The sequence below is a fragment of the Bemisia tabaci genome, chromosome 2 (assembly GCF_918797505.1).
Source record: "Bemisia tabaci chromosome 2, PGI_BMITA_v3".
Taxonomy (NCBI): Eukaryota; Metazoa; Arthropoda; class Insecta; order Hemiptera; family Aleyrodidae; genus Bemisia; species Bemisia tabaci.
In genome coordinates this window covers 65,919,577-65,944,993 of record NC_092794.1, presented here as the reverse complement: position 1 = coordinate 65,944,993, position 25,417 = coordinate 65,919,577, and the positions used below count along the sequence as shown (strand labels likewise).

Below are 25,417 nucleotides of genomic sequence, written 5' to 3'. Positions count from 1 at the left end.
ATGGTAAAGAATCGATTATTAAGGTGTTCGCTGCGAACACCCTGTCTATCAATCCTTCTTCATAGGTTTAAATGGCATGACAATCGATATATCGCAATTCACGCCACGCCATTGGTTTTGGAGCTACAGCGTTGCAAAGTTTGCATGTTTGAGTCTAAAAAATCTTCATATTTTTGAAGAATTTCTTCCAAAAGCCAATTTCAAAGTAATGTAAGTAACAAGTAATGTAAGTTTCAAGTAAACATGACGCGTAACTGAAAAATTATAAGAAAATCCGTAGTAGAAGTTTCAAATTGTGGATGAGCCGTTAATAGCAGTATAACGTTGCAAAAATTACATTCTTGCCTTTAAAAATACCCATTTTTTATAGTTTTGTATATTGTAGCAGTATTTGAGACATAAAATATACAATTAGAGATACTCGCAGACTCAGAGTAAAATTTATATCAGTGTACGATAATTTTAGGCAATGCAGCGTTGCAAAGTTTAGACGTATAGCATAGATTTAATCAGTATACGACAATTTTGGGCAATACAGCGTTGCAAAGTTTACATCTTTCATCTATGAAAATGTCTACTTTTTCTTGTCATTGTATTGGAGACAAGATACAATATGAGTTAATGGTTAATAGTGTGAAGCGAAATGTGGAGGCTTTATGTTGATCCTGGGTAACAATTGCATTAAAATAACATCGTTGCAAATTTTATCTGCTTTTCTTTTAACATTCGATTGTATAAAATTAGTTAAAAGTAAGGATTCTTCCAATAGTTATTTTACTTTAAAATGTAATTTCAGAGGATTTTTGGAATACAATGGATGATTCAGCATCAGTGTTGCTTTCAAGATCTGAAATATTCTGCCTAGACTTAGTTGCAAATTCAACCTTTTTTAGGTGTAATGAAGAAACTAACATAGAATATGGAGGCGTTTGGGTTTTTTTAAGTAGAAATAAATCTTGATATAGACGATACATTCATTACGCCTTAAAAAACTGAGTATGTTAAACGTAAGAATGGAAGATTTTGAAAATATTAAAGAGATAAAAAGAAAAAAAAAAAAAAAAAAAATGCAAAGTAAATCGAATGAACGAAAAATAATAAATACACCAACAAAACAATAAAATATAATTTAAAACCTAAATAGAATATTTAAATCACTGATGCGTTAATGTATAAAAAACCCAGACGCCTCCTTAAGAGAGAATTTTAAAATTATTTCATGTTGAGGCGTTTTATATAGATTTGAAGGCAAGACAGGACTGATACTGAAGCATCACATGAATAAAATATTTTGAAGGAAGAAGAAAAAAAACTATAAAAAATTTAAAAATAAAAAAAATGGAAAAAATGTACGGTAGAAAGTCATATACAATTGAAAGAAAAGAATGTCAATGTAAATAAAAAAATAAGCAAAATTAAATAACTACTGGAAGCATCTTTATTTTAAAATCGTCTATTATTTATTGCTTGGAGAGAATTGTGAATTAACTTGGCGAGAGTATTATTGCAAAAACCAATTGTCACTTGGAACAGACATCAGACCTTGATATTTTGGCTTGATATGAGGGATGACACCCATTGATTTTATCTTAAACTGGAAAAAAAAAAATTAAAAAAAAATCATATTTCGTTGAGTTCAAAATTGTAAGCTTGGCAACGCTGTATCACTACAAATCAATCTTACATCTGCAGATAACGTAAATGGTTTATTTCATAAAAAATACAAAAAAAAAAACAAAAAAAAACAAACAAACAAACACTGAACTTAAAAATAAAAACATTTTTAAAGCTTATATACATAAACTTTGCAACGCTGTGTCGTTAAATCTATACTTACACTCGCGGTAAAACTTTTACACAAGACTAATCTTATCATAGAATTTCAGCTCAACCACATTATCATACCTTTAGGTGGTCAATAAGTTCGTTTTTTAATTAAAAAACCGAACAAAATGAGCATTTTTATAGGTCTGTGATGTCAAGTTTGCAACGTTGTATCAACAGAATCAACAGCATTAACGTAGAAAAATTATTTATTATTAACGTATTTTTTTAGAAAAATGTAAACTGACTGTTGATAAAATGTCTTAAAATATCATGAAACATCCAATGACAGTTGTTTACAAAGCTTAAATATGGAAACTTGTCAACGCTGTAATTCTAAAACCAGACGTATCCTCAAGCTAAGATTTTTACTGGAGACATGGGTCATCATAGAGCAAAGTAACAATATGTAACAATTTTGGATGATTATTCATGAATTTCCAGAGTGCCTCGTGTCTTTGGAAGAATTTTTGACGAGCCGGGGTCTAAAAGTGCGTCGCGGTGGAAATTAACTGTTAAACCTTGTTAGGTTATCGGCTGCTTTACTTCCTTCTTGCCTTCAATCTGGTGAAGATTGAGCAGAGGGCGCCGAGAGCGGTCTGAGTCAACGTTACTTAATTTGAACTAAATTTTGCAATTCGGAGCTACAATTTCTGGCTCATCTATAAAAACACTTATGTGCATATGATACTATGGGTACTTACGTTGTTTCTAAACTTGAGACACAAATTTTAGTGCTCAATTGCAAAATGCAGTCCATTTGTGTGTGGATCTGTGTAAAAAGAGCTTCTCCTCCGGAAGAAAATTGTTCTTAACTTTTTGCGAACACATGAGCAACATTTTTCTACAACCTAGGAATTTTTGTCTTCAAGCTTCACGACAGTTTTTGAGATTTAGGATCAAATTTCCTGAGTAAAGGAATTTTGTCCCCAGAAAGATAGGTCTCCTCTTACAGATCTGGTCACTAGTAAAAGGGGCCCGGCATATTGTTATGAAAGGTAGTTTCCACATGAATAATAAGTTTTCCTCCGCTCCAATAGCCTCCAGACTCATTTGGACCACATTTTGCAATTGGGAACTATAATTTCTGACTCAGTTTAGAAATAACTTATGAGCCATTAGTTTCCCGATGCACAAAAGTGTTTTTAAGGATGAGCCAGAAATTTTAGTTCCTAATTGCAAAATGTAGTCCATTTAACTCTCGTCTGTCACACATATAAGTAGAACTGACCAGACGTTTAAATGTAGAACTTGTCTCCCGTACGAAGGAATGTAACTCCATTCCAAGGTCACCAAATTGACTCAAACAATTAATTTATTTTACAAAGTTATAGCTGTGCAATTTTCAGGCACAACTTTGTAAAACAAATTAATGAAAATGTGCCTGTGTAATTTTTATTTTAATTTTGCATGAAATCTCGGGGAAAATTATCAATGAAATTTCCAGTTAGGAAAGTTCAAGATCCTCCTACTTAATATGCAATTTGCGAGGGGACATTTGGCAACATTGAAATGAAGTTACGTTCTTTCACGCGCGAAACGATGAGCTCTCTTAAGTTTAGTTTTAATGTGCCGAGGCGAGTGAACCACCAAAACTTTCATTATTGCTATACTAGAGGTTGTTTTGCAAAACGAAAAAATTCCGCCTGAGGTTACTGTTTTACGACTAATATTTATAATCCGTCTTGATCAATTTTGCTCTTTCAATGACAATTTGTAGATGTATTGAAAGTGTTGATTTACAACATTATGGTAGTAGTTTTTGTGTAATTTTTGGTTTGTTGGGTAGCCAGTGCTATGGGTTAAAATAAACTGTTAACTCACGTTAACTTGAAATTCAGGAACTTAATAGTCGAAGCTTTTCGGCCTCAGCCGTCGTCAGGACTTAGCAAAAAGCACAGTTTGAGACAATAAATGATTAATTTTGATTAATATCAGTTCATACATATGATGAACGAGTGTGTTTCGGTGTAGTTGTGTTTCATCGAGTTTCTTATTGATTCAACGTTATTTCTACCGAAATAAATGATGAAAAATGGACGGCTCGTGCAGTGGCGTGGCGTGCTTTGCGATATATCGGCCATTTAAACCTATGGAAAAGGATCGATAAACAGGGTGTTCGTAGCGAACACCTTAATAATTGGTTTTTTACCATGGATTTAAATGGCATAACAATCGATATATCGCAATTCACGTCACGCCACTGGGATCGCAAGTTCTTCTGTCCTCAGGACTTTTGTCTCGGAATGAGATTCTTGATTATAAATAAGATGCTCAACATTTTTATATTGCTCACCATTTTGAGACTTTTCCTAACGTCGAATGAAGTGATCGAATCACTTCCTTCGTCAATTCTCTGTCTCGGTGACGGAGTGTGCTTTTGTCTTCTGAAGCACTGTCAGAAGTCTATTACTGGCTACTAGATTCCCTGGGGATCAAATAGACTATATTCTACGATAAAAAACTACTATTTACGGCTCATTCGTGAAAGTACCTCTTCGTATAGGGTAAAATCAAAGTTTGAGGAGAGGGAGAAAAATAGAAAGAGGAGGAAGAAGATAAGAGAAAGAACAGGAAGAAAAGAGAGAAGAGAGGAGAGAAAAGAAGAGACATGGGAGAAGAAGAAGAGAAGAATAGAGAGAACATAAGAGAGAATAAAACAGTGAAAGCACACAGTAAAACAGTGAGAGGGAAAGCGAGAAGGAAATTGAGATGGAAAGCGCGAGAAGGAAATTGAGAAGGAAAGCGAGAAGGAAATTGAGAAGGAAAGCGAGAAGGAAATTGAGAAGGAGAGCGAGAAGGAAATTGAGAAGGAAAGCGAGAAGGAAAGCGAGAAGAAAAGCAAGAAGAAAAGCAAGAGGAAAAGCGAGAAGAAAAGTGAGAAGAAAATCGAGAGGAAAAGCGAGAGGAAACGTGAGAAGAGAGAAAAGGGTCTGGTGCCGGAGCCTCCTCGTGGTGGACCTGGGGCGGGTCTCTGACCCGTGCCAAACGCCGGCAAACTGTTGTGATTCTGCACCCTCCCTCGCCTCTGGTTGTTAGCCCATATCTCTTCACACATCGTAACGAGCAATTTAGGATCAAGCGCATCCTTGGTACGTTATTACCTTGGTTGTTAGCCCATATCCCTAATACGCTCGGGCATGGATCAACCGCTTCCTTGGTGCCCTGCTTCGCGCGCAGCAAGGCTGTTTATACCTTGGATGTTAGGCCATATCCATTGCAGCCTTGGATCAAGCGGAACCTTGGTACGTTATTACCTTGGTTGTTAGCCCATATCCCTGGCTTACGGAAGAGATCAAGCGGAACCTTAGGAACATGAGGGGAACGATGATCTTCAGAGGACCACTGATAGTAGTTAGGCCATATCCTTGAACCGCGAGGTGCAAGGATCAACCGGTACACAGTGGTCTGAAAATCCCGATCTGTGACCGACTTTGCGCGATTCGTCAGTGACCAATTGCAGGGGTGACCGATCGAAGCCTGGCAATCCTGTTCTGGTCAACCTCCGGTATCTGCCGATGCTTGCGCATTAAGTCTAAAGCCGTCATCCCCCCCGGGACACTTTAGACCAGGCAAAGTCGGAACCGGAGGGTCGGACGCCTCTCAAACGGGCTGGTGGTTGGGGCGATGTTGCAGATTGAAGTAGGTTTTGATGCAGGACGAGCCGAATACTTCACGAGAGTCCCGGGTCTCGTGGCTCAGGGTATTCTGTTCTCCTGGGCCGAACAAGCCGGACAAAGTTTCAGCAATCTCTATCTCTGTAGAGAGTATCCAGCTACGAGTTTGTTGTCTCACTGCTGGATCGCACGGTGGTAGAGGAGTTCTCTGCATTCGGTCATTGGCGAATTGTTCACTGTTGTGAGTGAGGGTGCGCCCAGAACGCCAACCCAACTCTTCATGGCATGAGCTCTTTAATAATTATTAAATTTTAAAAAAATTTTAAAAATAAGGTTATCCTTATTAAATCTCACTAACAACAAAGGCATGAGCCCCATGCCTTTGTCTTTTAAATTTCTTCTCCAATTTTCAAAATTTCTTCTCCATTTTTTCAAAATTTCTTCAAAATTTTGAGTTTCAAATTAACGTATGCCGTGGAAGTTGTAAGTTGGACGGTGGAAGCGTGCCGTCTGATGTCGGTTCCTCCTCGTGGTGGACGGTGGAAACGAGGGTTTTACCCTCGGCTAAACGCCGACAAAATATGTACTGGTTTGGTAGTAACACACACACAATTCTTTTATATTTACTTGTTTACTTATTAAACTTTTTTTCTCAGTACTTGAAAAAATTCCAGACTTTTGGAGCAAATTCCCTGACTTTTCCATGTTTTCCAGGCCATTTTTTTCCCCCTGACTTTTCCAGGTTTTCCAGATCGCTGGGAACCCTGTAATTATATGTAAAGGACACACGCAATATGGTATTATTCAGCGATTTTTAATTGCTGTACTTCTGGGAAATAGAAAGGGAAAGGCCGTTTATACATAAATATACAGTAATTTTCCCTGGTTTTGTTAAATGATAGTAAACCACGAAAAACAAGTTCGACTTAGTTCATCCGAGGAAATTTGGCAACTCTCGAATGTTCATACGGCGTTCTTCCTTAGCACAGCAGTGTAGTCTGAGTTGAAAAAAAATTAGCTTAAATTTGCCGCCCATTTTTTTTTTTTTTTTTATCTTAATTTAAGCTGATGCAGAAAATTAAAATTACATACCTTATGAGAGTCCCGCAGCTATCAATCCTGAAATACGAGAAAAGGAGGTCATTAATATCACAAGTTGCATTGAAATGAGGAAGGATACTAGTAGTTAATTATACAGGGTGTCCCAAAAGTCCGTACCCCCCCTCATAACTTTTGAACGGTTAGAGATAGAAAAACGAAACTTTGGGAATGTTTCTATCTTAAAGGGGTCCATCTTCTAGGGGGGTCAAAATTTTTGTCCCCCCCTCAGGGGGGGCGCGGGGGCCCCCAACTTTTTTTTTTCAAATGGTAACCCCTATCTTGTGATACATCATTAGAAAGAGCATAAAAAACTAAGAATTTTGGCGCAAACCGCAAATCAATATCTTAATTTTTGACCGAGTTATGATAGGTCAAAGGTCAAATTTGACCTATTTTCAAAAAATCATATCTCCGGTTCAAATTATCGTAAAGAAAAAAATAAAACGGGAAAATTTACCAAATTGTAAGCACTTTCAAGTAAAAATCACAGAAATTACTTCAAACTAATTTTAAGGGGGGTTTCGGATCCCCAAATACGTCATTTTAAAGGTCATACGATACTCTCGCGAAATGAGCCACTTTCTCCTTACTTTTCCTCAACATTATCTTAGTAAGTTCAAAATTAGTTCAAAATTGCATTTTCAAGTCCCCAAATTTCGAACAAAGTTTTAAAAAAAATGAAATTTAAATGGTTGAATTGAATTACCTTAAATTTCGTTTTTTGAACTTTGCTCGAAATTTGGGGACTTGAAATTGAAAACGCAATTTTGAACTAATTTTGAACTTACTAAGATAATGTTGAGGAAAAGTAAGGAGAAAGTGGCTCATTTCGCGAGAGTATCGTATGACCTTTAAAATGACGTATTTGGGGATCCGAAACCCCCCTTAAAATTAGTTTGAAGTAATTTCTGTGATTTTTACTTGAAAGTGCTTACAATTTGGTAAATTTTCCCGTTTTATTTTTTTCTTTACGATAATTTGAACCGGAGATATGATTTTTTGAAAATAGGTCAAATTTGACCTTTGACCTATCATAACTCGGTCAAAAATTAAGATATTGATTTGCGGTTTGCGCCAAAATTCTTAGTTTTTTATGCTCTTTCTAATGATGTATCACAAGATAGGGGTTACCATTTGAAAAAAAAAAGTTGGGGGCCCCCGCGCCCCCCCTGAGGGGGGGACAAAAATTTTGACCCCCCTAGAAGATGGACCCCTTTAAGATAGAAACATTCCCAAAGTTTCGTTTTTCTATCTCTAACCGTTCAAAAGTTATGAGGGGGGGTACGGACTTTTGGGACACCCTGTATGTAAAGGACACACGCAATATGGGATTATTCAGCAATTTTTAATTGCTGTACTTCTGGGAAATAGAAAGGGAGAGGCCGTTTATACATAAATATACCCTACATATTCCCTGATTTTGTTAAATGATAGTAAACCACGAAAAAAGAGTTCGACTTAGCGTGCACGAAGAAAAAAACGTCTGCATGGGACCCGCAGTTGAGGTCATATAGATCTCTGATGTTTTCTGATCACGCATCCGAAAACTTGAGATCGAGCTGCCGAAGTTCGGGTCAGACATCGAGGCACTTCGGTATACACCGGAGTACTTCATATATGTGACCCGAACCCTTCGATATATATCGAAGTACTGCAGATGTCTGACCCGAACTTCGGCAGCTGGACCTCAAGTTTTTAGATACGTGATCCGAAAACTTCAGAGATCCATATGACCTCAACTTCGGGTTCCGCGCACGAAGTTTTTTTCTTCGTGCATGTTGGGCTCACATTTGCACGCACATCCCCCAGAAAGCTACCATGACGTCCGATAATATAACTACTACCGTGTTGTCACTTTCCACCCCTCTATCGCAATTTATGGTCCACAGTTGCTACCATTGCATGACTGCACAAACCATGGATCGCGGCAGAGGCATCGCCCGGTAGCAGAAAAAATCGCGGTGGTACGCCAAGGATATACCAATATCCGGACGCTATGTTGGCTTCCGCGGTGAGTTTAAACGGCAGTTCAAAGTATGCATCCATAAGCAAAGCAATGAGGATGGGACAATCGCGCTAAAAATTGAATCGTGTTTTGATGGTTTATGCTCCTGAAATTTAAAACAAAAATCCGAACATCTAGTTCCAACGGGGACGAAGCCTCATCAAAAAACACGGCGTAAGACGTCATCAACCGTAATATCGCCAGTGGCGTGGCGTGCTTTGCTATCTATCGATATTTCCCCATTTGAAGCAGTGGTAAATAATCGATTATTAAGGTGTTCGCTGCGAATACCCTGTTGATTGATACTTTTCCATAGGTTTAAATGGCCGATCAATCGATACATCGCAAAGCACACCACGCCACTGAGTGCCATACCTTGGTTACGTACTCTCGTTTCATTAATCAATAAAAACGTTTGCACTTGTTGCTTTTATAAAACACGGATGAAGCCAATACGGCACTGATGAAAAAAACCACGAAATCGACTACCGCGATGGACGATTTCAGACGATGCGTTTCACACTATATACCGAATAGTGAATAACCACGGAGAGGTTTTGCCTCCGGGATATTTTCGTGCGCGTTGACATTTTTGACAAATCAATCCGCGAAAATGAGAAACACATAAAATGACGAAAAAAAATGAAAATGAAAGAACGAAATCGATGCAACCGGTCAGAGATGAAAAGTCTATGCGCCCCCATGCTAGTATCCCCGGCCGAGAATATGGAACTCAGGATTATGAGTTAGTTTTTTCAAGGATACTTTCACGCCTGTCGAAATTCCTGAAAGATCGATCCACGAAAGTTAAAAACGCGCTGGGAGTAGACAGAACCGGTCCGGAAAACGAACGGAAAATCCATCATGCTCCTGTAATGATGCGGCAGCTCCACTGGATATCCTGTAAAGGAAAAGGGGGAAGGCCCTCGAGGAAGGAGGCGATGGCGAGGGATATATCCCTCGGATCAAACCTCCGACGCGAGAGCCAAGGGGGGGGGGACCTCGGAAAAGGTGGCGATAGCGAGGGATATATCCCTCGGATCAAACCTCCTTGCGAGATCCAGATGGAAGAAGAAAAAAAGGGATAAAACGAGGAGGCAAAGAAAAAGATTACTCGCTTTTAGCTAGACGTGATATTCCGCATTAGATTAGCACGTTGAACAATTACTGACCAACAGCATCTGACGGTAAGAAAAAATCATGAATAGGTATTGACGACTCTAGGTACTTGGGTTTGAGCGTGGCACCACCAAAGTCCACGCACCAAGTGGCATCCGTAACAATACTGATCTCCGGGCCTCCTCGCGCTCTGCTCTGAAGCTCTCTCGCGCTTTCCTCTCCTCTGCGCGTGCGCACTCCCTGGCCGCTCTGATTCGACGCTGCAATCGTCATCCAGCGAACTTGACCGGTCATTTCCGATCATGACCGATCCTGACTATGGAAACTTTCGCATCTCCTCACATTCCTCTCTCCGGGGAAAAATACAATCTTGAACAAGATTGTATTTTAATCCGAAGCGAAAAGGCGAAAAAAAAGCTAACATGCCTCCACGATCAGGGACAGTTCCGCTGGAAACAACCACAGGCGTCTAAACAACAACAAAAATAGACAGGACGCGCGCGCGCGCAGCCGGTTAACAATCAATGAAATATAGAGGAAAACACGAGAAAACCTAGATTAAGTAGAAAAAAGAACAAAAGAGAAAAAGGAAGAAAAAAAAAAATAGATCGATAAAAAATCAAGAAAGTAGAAGAAAATAAAATCGGAATTAAAAAAAAATGAGAGAGAAGAAAAAAAAAATAAGGCTAAAAGGAAAAGGAGAGAGAAAAAATAAATTGAAGTTGAAAAATTTAGAAAAAAAATCGAATGAGGGCATTCATGTCTAAGTTAATAATTAGAAGTTTAGAAAGAGATGAAAAAGAGAGAAGAAAAAAAAACAAAAAAAAATTGAGATTAAGAATGAACAGAGCGAGAGGGGCCAAAAAACAATTTTTGAAGGAGATTAAATTTGAAAAAAAAAAAAATTAAACTATGATTTTTTTTTTCCGTTAGATGTAACAATAGTTACTTAAAAAATATTAACAAACGTTCTCAGACTCTCAACCTTACAGCCACTCTCCGTTCTGTTTCATTCTATCCTCGTCTTTCTTCTGTTGTTGCCTCGCTCTCTTCCGCTGTTGGTGTCCTTTTCCCGGTTTTGCGTGCCATTTCGGGTTCCTTCTTTTCTTGGCGGTGTTTTCGCTCTCTGATGGGCTCGTCGATGGGCCTGGCGTTGGGGGGGTCTCTTGGCTTGGTTCCTCAGTGAGATTTGTCGAAGTGAAGTAATTTGGGAAACCATTGTCCGGAGCGCGTAGCAAGTTTCGGTATGAGGCTCTGTCCCCGCTAACGTCGATCGGGACGAGTTTCCACGGCGGAGGCATTTCGCTGGGCGTTTTCGGCTCGTCGCTCGAGCTCGGGCGCGTTTCGTCGTCTCGCAGGGCGGCGATGTCTTCCCATGTGCTCATCATCCCCATGACATCCTCTTCATAAACGGTACTGTCCTCTCTGCGTTTCTTATATTCCTGAAGGGATATCCTTTTTGGCCGGCTTTGGACTTTGCGTTGCGGCTGACTTTGGGGTTGGGCGTATTGGTCGAAGGCGGACCAATCGACGTCCTCGTCCCCGCGCATTTTTCGCAATACAGGGTCGCTCCAGGTTTCGTCCATGTTTTCCACTGCTACTAGTTGACGTGCTAGAAATAGATTACTTTGATGTTCTGAGCTCGTGACTCTTGTGCTGCACAAAGTTGACTGGGTTCGCTTCCGCGTCGTCCGCGGTCGACGTGACGCCTCAACCGGTCCTGTGCCCATCCTAATAGATAAAAAACTTGATTTTTATCTAACTAATCTTATCACTATCGACAATTGATGAATGAACAGGAAAAAGGAACTGCTAATTAGAATCAGTTGAGATGTTGTCAGACTTTTTAAGAAGAAATCCGATACGATTAGAGGCAAGAGGAGAAGAAAAAAAAGAAAAAACGGACCAAAGATGAAAAATTTAAAAAAAATGGAGATGCTGCTAAACTCACCGCGGTGTGAACTTTTTAAGTCGATCCGCTTGGATAATTAAATATCTGTTTTTACCTCTCTTTTTGGTGTCTAATTTATAGCTGCTGCGCGATATTTGTTCAACAACTTCATACGGACCATCATATTTAATACGCAGTTTTTCCGATAATTCCTTTGTCCGTGCTGGCATGTAAACTAGAACTAGGTCTCCGACTCCAAATGGTGGCTCCAATCTGTTTTTGTTTGATTGATCACGTTGATTTTGTAGGATGTCTGGGAGTTTTTTGAGAGTTTCATCTCGTATTTCATCCAGTTTTCTTAGGCGCTTTAATAATTCAGTATTTTCGCAGTGTGGGCGTATTTTTGCGTCGATGGGTAACTGGAATTCTTGGCCCGTGAGAAGGAAAAAAGGGCTCTGACCAGTTGTTTTGTGTGTGCTCGAGTTGTGCGCAGCGGCGATGGCAGGTAAATATTCTGGCCAACTTTGCTGATTTTCCTGTGTGAAACTTCTCAAGTAATTTCCAACACTTTTCCAAGTGTTTTCTATTAATCCGTTGGCTCTTGGAGAATAGGGTAGTGTAAATGATTTTTTTACTCCATATTGGTCAAGGAATTCATTATTTAGGTCCGATGCAAAATTTTTACCATTATCCATCACCAGCTCTACTGGTATGCCAAAAAGTCCAAAAAATTCGGTCAAAACAGCTTCCAGCGATTTTGCTGTTATGTTTTTGACACTTTTCAGCCATAGAAATTTGGAAAAATAGTCACAGATGCCGATTATATATTTTTTCTCGTTGCCTTCTGCGTCAAATCCCTTCGTGACCGGACCCCATGCATCGATGCCAAGTTTTGTCATCACACTATTTGGAATCTTGTGTGATTTGATTTTCCCATATTTTTCGTGGTTCTGAAGTTTTTTCGCGAACTGACATTTTTTGCAAGATAGTACATACTTTCTAATATCGGCATGCATTCCTTTCCAATAGAATCTTTTCCTGGCGCGTTCAATGGTCTTAAATATGCCGGAGTGGCCTGAGAAAGGATCGTCGTGAATACTTTGGAGCACTTCTTTTTTCATGTGTGATGGAATCACAGCCACTTTACTATTGATGTAGCATTTTTTCCACAGAATGCCTTCTTCGATGTAAAATGCTTCCGCTTCCTTTTTTGTTTTTGCATCTGTATTTTTGGGCTTTTTGATAGCTTCATACAGGGTGTTTAGTTTATAATCCTTTTTTTGTTCTGCTTTTAGTCGTTTTGGTTCCATTTTTCCAGTCTCTTCTTGAGCTTTTGACCGTGTTACAGCATGTACTTGAGCAATGGTTTCGGTATTGGGAGGGTAGCGAGACAGATAGTCTGGCATTACGTTTTTCGAGCCTTTCTTCCATTTAATGGTGTAATTGTATTCTGATAGTTTGAGAATTAGTTTTAGCATGCGTGCCGATGGAGTTTCCATATTTTTGACGTATACCAGAGCTTGATTGTCCGTGACTATTTTGAACGGCGTATTCCACAGATAATGTTTATTTTTCTCAATCCCGAAAGTGATTGCCAGAATTTCTCTCTCGTGGCTTCCCCAGTGTGATTCGTTGTTTGATAGCACTCGCGAGAAATATCCTAAAGGTCGCACCGATCCATCTGCGTAACGTTGATTTAGGCAACTTCCTATTGCTACTTGTGATGCGTCCGCGTGGAGCTCCAGGGTCGTATTTTCTGGGTCGTAAAAAGCCAACACTTCAGATGAAATTAAAGCTTGTTTTATATTGTCAAAGGCTGTTTGTTTTTCGGCGTCCCAATGAAACTTAGCATTTTTCCGCGTTAGTTGTACTAAAGGTTCTGCATAAAAAGCCATTTTAGGAATATGAGTTCGATAATAGCTTGCGGCGGCCAGAAATGATCGAACTCCTTTCACGTCTTTCGGAGGTGGAGCATTTGCTATTGCCAGGGTCTTCTCCTTTGAAACAGATATTCCGTTTTGACTAATGTGGAATCCGAGTGCGTCACATTCTGTCATGGCCAGGCGACTCTTTTTTGGTTTTAGTAAGAGTTTGGCTTGTCTACAAAGTTTGAAAAATTCCTCCAATTTTTGAAGGTGCCCTGCAAAGCCTCCTTCGGTGTTGTAGACGTAAAAGTCGTCCATGTAATTCAAAACACCCCTGTATAACATCGGACTGAAGGCTTTCGCCATTAGCTGGCTGAATCGAAGCGGAGAGATGGATAGACCCTGTGGTAGGACGCAAAATTCATAGTGATTGTCAAAGGTGCTGAACGCGCAATAAGATGATGACTCCTTATCGAGTTTAATTTGGGAGTATCCTTGCTCCAGATCGAAGCAGCTGATGTATTGTGCCCCATTTAGGCAGCTTAATACATCATCTACCCGTACCAGAGGGAAAGTTTCCGCGTGAATTTTCTCGTTCAGTTTACGCAAATCAACCACCGGTCTATATTTCCCGACCTCTCTTTTTGAAACCAGCATAAGCGGTGAAGCATATGCTGAGGTTGACGGGCGGATGATTTGCGCACGTAGCATTTCGTCTATGTATTCCTTAATCAAAACGCGTTGTTGTTTCCCGGTTCTAAAAGGAGGTTTGTGGACCGGCGTCGAATCTTTCAAAATTAATTTTTGAGGTTCAAAGTTTGCTTGTCCTCCGATAAATTGTGTATCGGACCAGGCAAAAACATCTTGATATTTCAGAATGAGGTTTTCCAGTTGGTCTTTTTGTATCTTACTTAGTTCCTTATTACATTCGATTTCAGAGAGGCGAGATTTTTCTGAGCTTGATTTTGAATTAGCTTCATCTGAGTTTTTGGCTCTCGTGGGTCCTTCTTCTACCGTATTCGTCATAGCTGCGGTTTCTTCGTTTTCTTCACTTCCTGAGGCTTCGTATTGAAATTCGATTGGATTTATCTCCGCAATTATGTATTTTTTGAAGAGTTTTACTGGAACTTTTTTGTTGTTTCTCACTTTGATCCTCACAAATTTTTGAATATCGACCACTATTTCGGGGCTGAATAGATTTTTTGACTTGATTGCTCCTTCCTTCAAGTTTAAAATTCCAAATTCAAAATCTTGATAATTTTTAATTTGACATTTTATCGCCTTGAAGGAAAGTGGTGGAATTATTTGGTTTGAGAGTACTTCAACCTCCAGGCTTGGCAATTCGTCGGAGTAGATATCAGTCGATATGTTTAATATTTCCAGCGCTTCTGCGTTTTTTCTCAGCCACTCGTCTGATGTTGTTGTTTTTGCTCCTTCACTTTTCGATGGTTGAGGATCCTTATTTGATTCGCCTTTAAAGTTTGTACTTCTACAAATTTTCGGCGGTTCAGCATCGTTTTTCTGAGTACTATTGATGACTTCATTTTTGCAGTCCTTCGAAATTTCGACTTTGTTTGATGATCGATGATGGTTTTGCGTATCAGCATATTGCACAAATGCTGAAACGTTCGTTGTAATGGTCTTTCGGGAGTTAGGAATTTTTAAATCGATGGATTGGCGCCCAAAATCGATTGATTTTACGAACTGTTTGTGGAATGAGTTGCCTGTAAGCACTGAATTTACCATGTTCTCAGAGACCAGGGCTGTGGTGACGAGTTTTTGGTTTTCGATTATGAGCTCCAACTCTGTCTGACCCAATAATTTTAATTGTGAAGCATCTGCCGTTTTTAGCTCTATTTGTTCAATGGGTTTTATTTTTTCGGGGTCTACATAATCCTTGCTGACCAAGAGCGCGCAGCTGCCAGTGTCATAACAAATCTTAGTCTTGATGTTATTAACTACTGCATGACCCATTAATGGAGCAGTAGTTGTCAGATTTTTCGCTGTAACCGACTCGATGTTCTTTTTTTCTTTCAATTTTGTTTGAATTTTGACGTTCCTGCCTCTGACCCACAGTTCCATGGAGTTTTCTTGAATGTTGAGTTTCGTCGCGTATCTCACGTTGAAATCATTTCCCAATAGAATCGGATGATGCAGGTTTTCGACTACTAGTCCTATGATTGCTATCACGACGCCTTTTCCTATCCACACGTTGATTCTAGTCTTGCCTAGAATTTTGATTTTCTTCTCCGTTGCTCCTTGTACCGTGATTTTATTTCTAAGAGGTTTTATGTCTTGTGCCAAGCTCTTATCTATCAGTGTAATGCTAGAGCCTGTGTCGTTCAATATGTCGATGTACTTTTTGTTAACTCTGCCCGTAAAAGTTAGACCTGAGCTTATGCCGGAAAATTTCTTTTTGTTCTTCTGAACCCTTAGTTTGTTCAAATTTTGGGTCTGAACTTCATTCGTTCTCACTTGTTGACCCACTATCAAGCGAGAATTTTCTAGTTTTTTGACTCCTTCCTTTCCTCAGAACTGCGCCGTCTTCTATGATCTGAAAAATTTGGGCGATATTTTTGATACTTTTCATCAGATTTGTATTTGTCCATGCTCCGTTCTCTACTGTGGCTCCTATTCCTGCCCCTTTCGCTGTACGAATTCCGTCTTCCATCATCCCTACGTGAACCCCTGTCGCGGCTGTAGTGTCGTCTCTCCAGGCTCCTTTCTCGGCTGTAACGTGGCCTCTCCAGGCTCCTTTCTCGGCTGTAATGTGGTCTCTCCAGGCTCCTTTCTCGGCTGTAACTTCTGTCCGTCCTATAGAACCGTCCAGCATCGTAGGACCTATCCCGGTCTCGGCTGTGGCGTCTATTTCTGTAGTTATTATAGTATTTGTCTCTGCTATAATCCCTGTAAGGCGGTCTTGGCGCTGACCGATCTCGACTTAAATTCCGTGTTTCCTTGGCCCTTTCATAGGCGTCCCTCCTCGAATAACGGTGTCTGGAGCGTTCATTTTCAGCAAACGTAACTTGATTGATTTGTTTGCTCCCATCCACACCTAGTTTTTTCAGCTTTTCTGCCAGTAATTCATCTATCTCTGCACTTAGTGTTTCTTTGTCAGGGCCATTACTGAGGTGTTGCATTAGGCTATCCGATGACTTAATGATATGAGAATCGTCCTGAGCCCTTTTCACTGCTAGTCGCAGCTCCGTGAACGTTTTTGGGTGTTGATTATACACAGGAATTTTCAGTGTTGATTCGAGGCCTTTTATCACGCTTTTTATTATTTCTTCATTTGGGGGTGGGTGTTGGAGTTTCTTTGCCATCCTTATTTTCTTTTCGACATAGTCTAATCCTGTTTCTGACTTGTCTTGAGTTGTTGTGTCAAATTTTCTTTGCTCCTCAAAATGATCTTTCCGATTGTCTTCATAAAAAGTAAATATTTTTCGGACATTTTCCCAATTTCCTGACCTGATGTCTTCTGCGTGGTTTTGAAGCCATTTGCTGTCATCCTTTGCCATGCATGCTATCAAATGACTTATTTTCACATTATCGGAGTATTGAGCCATTAGGATTTCAAAACTGTCCAACCAGTCCATAGCTTTTTCTTTCTCGAATTTTGGTAACGCAAGTTTAGGTGGGCGCAACATGTCTGTGACATTTCTATCGTCGCCTTGCATGTTACTGTTCCAACCCCGACGATTATGTTCTTGTGCTTGATTGCCTTGATTTGAATTCTGGTTTGACGTTGAAATCCTAACTTCTTGAGATTGCTCGTACCGTTGATCAAGCTGGGGTTGATTCTGTTGCGGTTGATTCCACTGAAGTTGATTCCGTGGGGCTTGAGTCCATGGTTGACTCCATTGAGGTTGATTCCATGGCGGTTGGTTCCATGGAGGTTGGTTCCATGGCGGTTGGTTCCATGGCGGTTGGGTCCATGGTTGGCACCATTGCGGTTGATTTTGTTGGTTCCACTGAAAATGGTTCCATGGGGCTTGACTTGATTGGTTCCATTGCGGTTGATTGGATTGGTTACATTGCGGTTGATTAGATTGGTTCCATTGTGGTTGATTGGATTGGTTACATTGCGGTTGATTAGATTGGTTCCATTGTGGTTGATTGGATTGGTTACATTGCGGTTGATTAGATTGGTTCCATTGTGGTTGATTGGATTGGTTACATTGCGGTTGATTAGATTGGTTCCATTGTGGTTGATTTGATTGGTTACATTGCGGTTGATTAGATTGGTTCCATTGCAGTTGACTCGATTGGTTCCATTGCGGTTGACTCGATTGGTTCCCTTGCGGTTGACTCGGTTGGTTCCCCCGCGGTAGACTCAATTGGTTCCCTTGCGGTTGACTCGGTTGGTTCCATTGCAGTTGACTCGATTGGTTTCCTTGTGATTGGCTCGATTGGTTCCCTTGCGGTTGACTGGAAACTTGGTGAAAACTTCCGCAATCGTTGGTCCCTTGAACGCTCTTTCTACGATCAAGATTTTCTTTACGTTTCTCCCGTGTAGAAAATTGACTTGGGTTTTCAAATTGGTTTAATGAGTCGCGTATAATGTCTATATTTTGGCGGGTTTCATTTATCTCCTGCCGAGTTTCGCTCATCATTAAACCTAAAGTTGCCATGCGCTGTTCAAATTCTAAAGGAGTTTCAAAGCTGTCTAATTTTCCTGAGTGTAATGTTTGACATGGCTTCTCGCTATTCCGATCATTCCGTACTTCATATCTCGATTCTCGGCGTTGAACCGATGATCCCTCAGATGGTATGGGAATTTTCCCTTCTTTAATTCCAATAAGGGCTCTTGCCGCATCTTTTGTCGAGCTATACACATACGGGAGTCCTAGCTTCTTAAATTCTACCTCTAGTTCGGACTTGGTAAGTTTGCTTATGTGCTTTTCTTTAGAAACAGCAGGCACAATTTCTGCATTAATTTCGTTAAATTCGTCTTCCCAGAAGTCTTCTAATCGGGGTGAATTTGCTTCAATTATCTCGATTGAGACCTTTTCACCTGAGGGTACATCTAAACCTAATTGTTCCTGCACAAAATCTATAATTTTCGTCGTACTTACTTCGTGGATCTTTGGGATCATATCATGCATGTCTTTCGCCAAAAATGCGAAAGCCGGAAATTCTTGCTTTAACAACGGAAAAAAATGTGTTGCATCAATTTCAACACGGCTTCCTTTAGAAAAGGAAAAGCATACATTCTTTTTTTCCATATTTCTAAATAAGTGACGGCAACCTAGTAAAGAGGAATTTATTCCCACGAAATATCAGTGATTGCAAATCTATCGTGGCGACGAGATATAAATCTCTCCCACGAGATATTGGTCACCGAAATCTATCGCGGCGATAAACTGGAAAGATGGATTTTTCCTTGTTGCGTAATCCTCGATCGATGCGATAGAACTTCGCACCGACTATCAAGGCACTACACGTGCCGGCTCAACAGTGCCGATCTAACAACGTGTCACTAGCGAAAACCTTAACTATGATCATCGTTGTATGACATTGATTCCCAACTTTAAAAGATGCTCAAAATTCTCGTTCAGGTACCGTGACGACCTAAGCCTCCACCATGTAATGATGCGGCAGCTCCACTGGATATCCTGTAAAGGAAAAGGGGGAAGGCCCTCGAGGAAGGAGGCGATGGCGAGGGATATATCCCTCGGATCAAACCTCCTTGCGAGATCCAGATGGAAGAAGAAAAAAAGGGATAAAACGAGGAGGCAAAGAAAAAGATTACTCGCTTTTAGCTAGACGTGATATTCCGCATTAGATTAGCACGTTGAACAATTACTGACCAACAGCATCTGACGGTAAGAAAAAATCATGAATAGGTATTGACGACTCTAGGTACTTGGGTTTGAGCGTGGCACCACCAAAGTCCACGCACCAAGTGGCATCCGTAACAATACTGATCTCCGGGCCTCCTCGCGCTCTGCTCTGAAGCTCTCTCGCGCTTTCCTCTCCTCTGCGCGTGCGCACTCCCTGGCCGCTCTGATTCGACGCTGCAATCGTCATCCAGCGAACTTGACCGGTCATTTCCGATCATGACCGATCCTGACTATGGAAACTTTCGCATCTCCTCACACTCCCATCCCAGTTTCATTGGCCGAGAATCTGGAAGCTCGAATTTTTCTGTAGCTTCCCAAAGGATATTTCCTCGCCTTTGGCAATTTTTACAATTGCGATCCAGGAATGTTGGAAATGTGCTGTAAATAATGAGGCCCGTGAAAATGGTCGGAAATGAGAGAAGATAGAAAAATCCATTCTCTCTTCCATTTGTGTTGGATGACCATCTGCTGCGGGAATTTTCGATGTTTTTTCCATCTTGCCACTTTTACCGGCTGAGATTCTGGAGCATTCGGTTTTGTTCTTTACGAATACTTTCGGGCCTACGGGATTTTCGAAACTTCGATCCGAGAAAATTAAAATGCGCCATAAATGATAAGGGTCATACAACTGGTCGGAAAAAACGGAAAATCCATGTTCCCATGCCGGTTTTTCCAGCCGAGAATCTGGAGCTCGGATTTTTCAGTGGCTTTTCATGGATATTTTCGCGCCAATGGAAAATTTTGAAAACTCCATTCAAGAAAATTAGGATGTGCTAAAAGTGATGGAGCTGATGCAACTGGTTGGAAAATAATAAGGAAATGAAAAGCTCGCTCGTCATTTATCTCGGATGACCATCCGAAACGCGAAATTTCAAGTTCTCGCTCCAAGCATATTTTCGCGCCACTGAATATTTTGAACGTTCGATCCGGTAATGTTAAAAACGCGCTATAAATAACGGGGTCAAAACGACTGATCGGAAAATAATGAAAAATGTATTCTCTCAACCACTTGTCTCGGATGAGCATCCGCAGCGCCGAATTTTGAGTTCTTATTCCAGTCATATTTTCGCGCGTATGGAAATTTTTGAAAGTTCGACCCGAGAATTTAAGAAGGCGCTATTAATAGTAAAGTCAATGTAACTAGTCGGAAAATAACGATAAATCAATGCTCTCATGCCATTATCTCTGCCTAAGAATCTGGAGCCAGGAAGTATCACTGGTTTATTCGAGGATATTTTCGCGACGACGAAACTTTTTAAAGCTAAGATTATCCTTCATTATCGCGTGATACCACACCGATTACCTACTCCGAAGTCCCAATTCCATTGAACGATGAGAGAAGAATGCCTGCGTCTGCACTCACCACAAACGTCAGTGATTAGGATTAGGATTACAGATATCTACATGTATGACTCACGATCACCTTCATTTTCGCGAGATACCACACCACATACCAACTGCGAATTCCGATTTCATGTGCAATTAATTTTCGCATTCAACGATGCGAGCAGTGTAGTCATTCGTTAACATTATTGGTTTGAGATGGGCGAAAAGTTAAGATTCTCCTTCCATTTCGCGTGATATCACATTCCTACTCCGCAGTCCCAATATTTGCTCGCTGGATTTCTGCGTGTTAAATAGTAACTAATTACGCGCGTTTCACCTTAACACGGCGTCAAGCACGTCACGTTTCCGACAGATCCGTGAGATTCTACATAATTACGCGCTCTTCATCTCGGTGTCGCGCGGAATGCGTTTTTTTTGTTTTTTTTTTTGTTTTTGTTTTTGTTTTTTTTTTCGCAACTTTGCGAGAGGAAAGGAGAGATGACGCGAGAATCACCGCAATATCGCGGCGTGTATAAAAAATTGTACAGCAGTTGAAAAACATTGAAGATCCCACAATTTTCACTTCAATCGCGGAAAATACGCGAATTTAATATCGACGCGGGCATCATTTTCATGACCGTAGAAAATTCAGTTAGGAGAAACTCTATGAATCTCCTTCAATTTCGCGTGATACCACTCAATGGCATTTCTCAATTGACTTACAGCAATGTTGCGCTAACTTACAATGTTGTGCAAAGTACGCGATATTTCCAACGGATTCATAAGATCCTGAGAAATTAGGCGATTTTCATCTCGCCATCTCACAAAATGCGCTTTTTTCTAGCAATTTTGCAAGAAAAATGAGAAATAACGTGATATTCACCGCAATGCATGTATGCGCTTTTACTTTATACATTTCTGTCACACCAATTATCAAATCACCCCCCCCCCCCCTTTCACATGACTCATTAAACTGGGTACTGGATAGGGCACTGGATACGAGAAGTAAAATAAGGGAAATTTCGCTTCCGTCACCGATTTTGGATGCACATCCACTTGCAATAAAATACGCTTCATCATGAACGTCAATAATTCGAGACAGGTAAAAATCCAAGATTTGCCTGCAGAGCGGCGTGATACCACATATCATTCCAACGGCGTAGTTCTGATAGTTGAACACCGCATTCAACTATGCATAATGCCTACATCCATAGCCTCAGTAATTTGAGACGGGTGGAAGACTTGAGATATCCGTCAAAGCGGCCAGATGTCACAAACCATACCAAAGCCAGAGTTCAAGTAAAGTTGCGCGGAGGGTATGGATTCGATCGACATGAATCGATCGGATAATGAAAACGTGAATCGATCGACACCGATTCCATCGAAAAATTGTTTAAAAAAAAGGGTGTCGATTCGATCGACATGAATCGATCGAAAAATGAAAACGTGAATCGATCGACACCGATTCGATCGACAAATTGTTAAAAAAAACGGTGTCGATTCGATCGACATGAATCGATCGAAAAATGAAAACGTGAATCGATCGACATGAATCGATCGACACCGATTCGATCAACAAATTCTTAAAAAAAAAAAAACGGTGTCGATTCGATCGACATGAATCGATCGAAAAATGAAAACGTGAATCGATCGACATGAATCGATCGACACCGATTCGATCGAATATTTATTAAAAGGCCGGTGTCGATTCGAACGACATGAATCGATCGAAAAATGAAAACGTGATTCGATCGACATGAATCGATCAACACCGATTCGATCGACAAAATTCGATCAACTCACTCAAGCATTCTCGCTAATTGAAGGCTAAATCACCAACGGGGAATCATTCCTCATTTAGACGACCCTCTGATCAACCCTCATATCCTAAATCATGTGCTATTAACTATCTACCGCGCGTCCCTAAACTAACTGAAAAGTTGTTGTAAGTTTTGAACGAAAATTGATAGAACGTCCGTGTTTTTTTCATTGTTTTGTCACCGAGGAAAATTTTTCGATGAGGACTTATTTTCGTTCAACTCCCCCTTGCCCCCCCCCCCCCCCACTTCCGTGGGTAAAACATGAAAAATTCAAATGGCAACCCAAATCATGCTCTTCCTCGTCACCCACAAAAAATACATCGGTTGTCTGATCCTGATCCTGCCTTTCCTATTCTTATACCATAAACGTTTAATGTTAGAGGTCAATGATTCTTAATCGTCTTTCTGTTAGCTACCGGAACATGGCTCACCAACATGAAGCACAAATTCCAAAAATAGGTCCAGTATTTAGTGCTTCAATTCGTCACCTTCCAGGCAAAGTATCACAAGCGCCATGCGACGTTTGAAAATTTCCGCCGCCATTTTATTTTTTTACTGAGAAATTGTTGGTTGAATCTGTTCGAAAATTTCACTAAATTTTATCGGCAGCACAAAGAAAATTCGGTGTAATTTTCGGACAGCTTCGTTGAACAATTTCTCTTAAAAAAAATATAATGGCGGCGGAAATTTTTAAACGTCGCATGGCGCTTGTGATACTTTGCCTGGAAGGTGACAAATTGTGCCTAATTGCTCTTCAAGTCTCAGCTCATACCGCCAAAGGATTCAAAAACTGCAGCCTAAAAACGAAATTTTAAGCCAATTTCATGCCCAAAAACCGTTTTTTCACTTTTGTAGAGAACCATTATTGCTAACAATTGTGCTTTGCGGCCAGTTTTAGTGCTTCAATAGTTCTTTCGATATCAGAAGAGCTCTTTTGAATCCGTTGATCCGTTTTCTCGCCAGAGTAAAAAAACCGAGTTTTGAGCTAAAATGGTATAAAACATTTTTTTTAAAACATTGTCGGAAACAATTATGCTTTGCGTCTAATATTCAGTGCTTCGGTTGTTTTCTCGGTACCTGAAAGAATTTTTGAAATCCGTCGATTCGTTCCTTCGCCAGAGCCAAAATACCGGCACGCGAGCGCGCTGATCTGGCCTCTGTTTGAAGATCCCGCGCGAAAATTCTGGATCTTTACCAGCCGCTATTTGGAACTGCGGAACATTTGAGTTCCGGCCGCGCATGAATTGGATTTCCTTCCCGGATTTCACCTATTCATTACATGAAGTTAGATATAATTCTCCTTAACGTATTCGACTTTCTTTTTTTCGAGGATGTTTTTTATTCTGGGTGCCTAGGAAGCTCCGATTTATATACAGGGTGGGCCAGAAGTTCCAGGACGGTTGGCTAACTTTTGAACGGCTGCACGTAGAAAGATGTAATTTTGAAAATGTTTCTAGGGCCTTGTCTCCAGGAGATGTTTCACGGGATTTGTCCCTGGGAAAAATCCCACTTTACGAAGTTGGGAAAAATATTGAGTTAATCAATATTTTTCCCAGTACCAAGTATGGCCCTTGTACCCCTAGGACCCGCACTGAGAGAGGAAGAAGAAGTGAAAACGAACTGTGCGATATTTTATTCATTACCTATATACTCCATTGTTAATGTTTGTTTAGTTAAAATAATGTGTCTAATTGTCAATTGAGTGCAATTATTATTTTAATACCGGTTAAATACTCGACTTTGGCTAATTAATCTTCCCGTGCAAACTAGTCGCAGGACTGTATGAGCCCCGTCCCGAGGAGATGGTAACTGGGAAAAATCCCAGAAGTTTCATTCCTGCGATTCGAACTTGGGACCAATCCCATGAAAACGTCCAGTGGATACAAGACCATAGTCATTGGGAGCTACATTTTCGCGTATGCAAAATTTTGGGGGTCCGCCCCCGGACCCCGGGTGCCTGCGCGGACCCGAACTAAAACTTTTTAAATTTTTGTAATTTTGGAACCGTTTAAAAGAAAATTGAAAAGAGATCAATTTTGAAGTGATGAAAAGGTGTTCCCGATTTTCCGCTTCCGACATATTCACGGTCGAAGTTTGAAATGGACCTAATTTCAAAAATTCATAGATTCTTCATGGAAAATCGACGATATTTTGAGATTGAAATTGTTCATTTTTGATTCATGGATGACTAAATGCACCTAATATGACTGCAGTACACCGACACCTACGTATTTTTTCTTGTACAATCGATTTTTAACGTTAACGAGTCTACATATCAATCACTTATATCGAATTTTTGCGATTTTTTAGGAAAATCAATGATATATTGGTATTGAAATTGGTTATTCCCCATCCGAGAACAACCAAATTTTGGGTTGGAACACATTTCCGGTCGGGTCGATTTCCAGTGGAGTCAAGTTTTCGACTGGGGCACATTTCCGGTCGAGCAAAAATTACGATTTTCGATTTCCGGTCAAGTAAAATTTCGGCTGGATAACGAATCCCAATGCTTGTGGTATCTGGCCGGTCAGATCTCCGACCTAATCAAATTTTCAGTCAAGTTAAATTTTCGACAGGGACGCGTTACCGGTTGGAAACAGTTTCCAGTTGGGTTAATTTCCGGTCACGTCATATACAGATGGATTATGGTTCCAGAGAATTAGAATTTTGGGATGGTTCAGATTTCAGATTGGATCGAATTTCCAGTTGGGTCAAGTTTTCGATTGGAGCACGTTTCCGGTCGAGCAGAGTTTACGGTTGTCGATTTCCGGTTAAGTAAAATTCGGCCGGACGATTGGTCGACTGATTTGAATTTCCGGTGGGTAAGATCACCGGTTGAGTAAAGTTTTAGTTGGCAGGGTTAGATCAGGTTTTTGGTTGAGTAGGATTTGTGGTAAAGAGTTTCCAGTTAATTTAAAGATTCAGTTAAGTGAATCAAGTGTCCCGTTTAATTGAACGATCCCAATTTTTTAATTGACGATTTGCGATGTCCAGGAAGATCATCGA

The 25,417-nt window shown here is 40.4% G+C and overlaps 1 protein-coding gene across 1 annotated transcript in view; it reads right to left on the bottom strand.

The window, feature by feature from the left end:
- LOC109039801 (UPAR/Ly6 domain-containing protein bou) overlaps positions 1–25,417 on the bottom strand; it is a 155,721-nt gene that overhangs the window by 48,677 nt on the left and 81,627 nt on the right. The window contains exon 2 of the mRNA XM_072296104.1: positions 6,534–6,560. Within this exon, the coding sequence (XP_072152205.1) occupies positions 6,535–6,560 (26 nt within the window). The 3' untranslated portion in view covers position 6,534. The remainder of the gene's footprint in view (positions 1–6,533; positions 6,561–25,417) is intronic.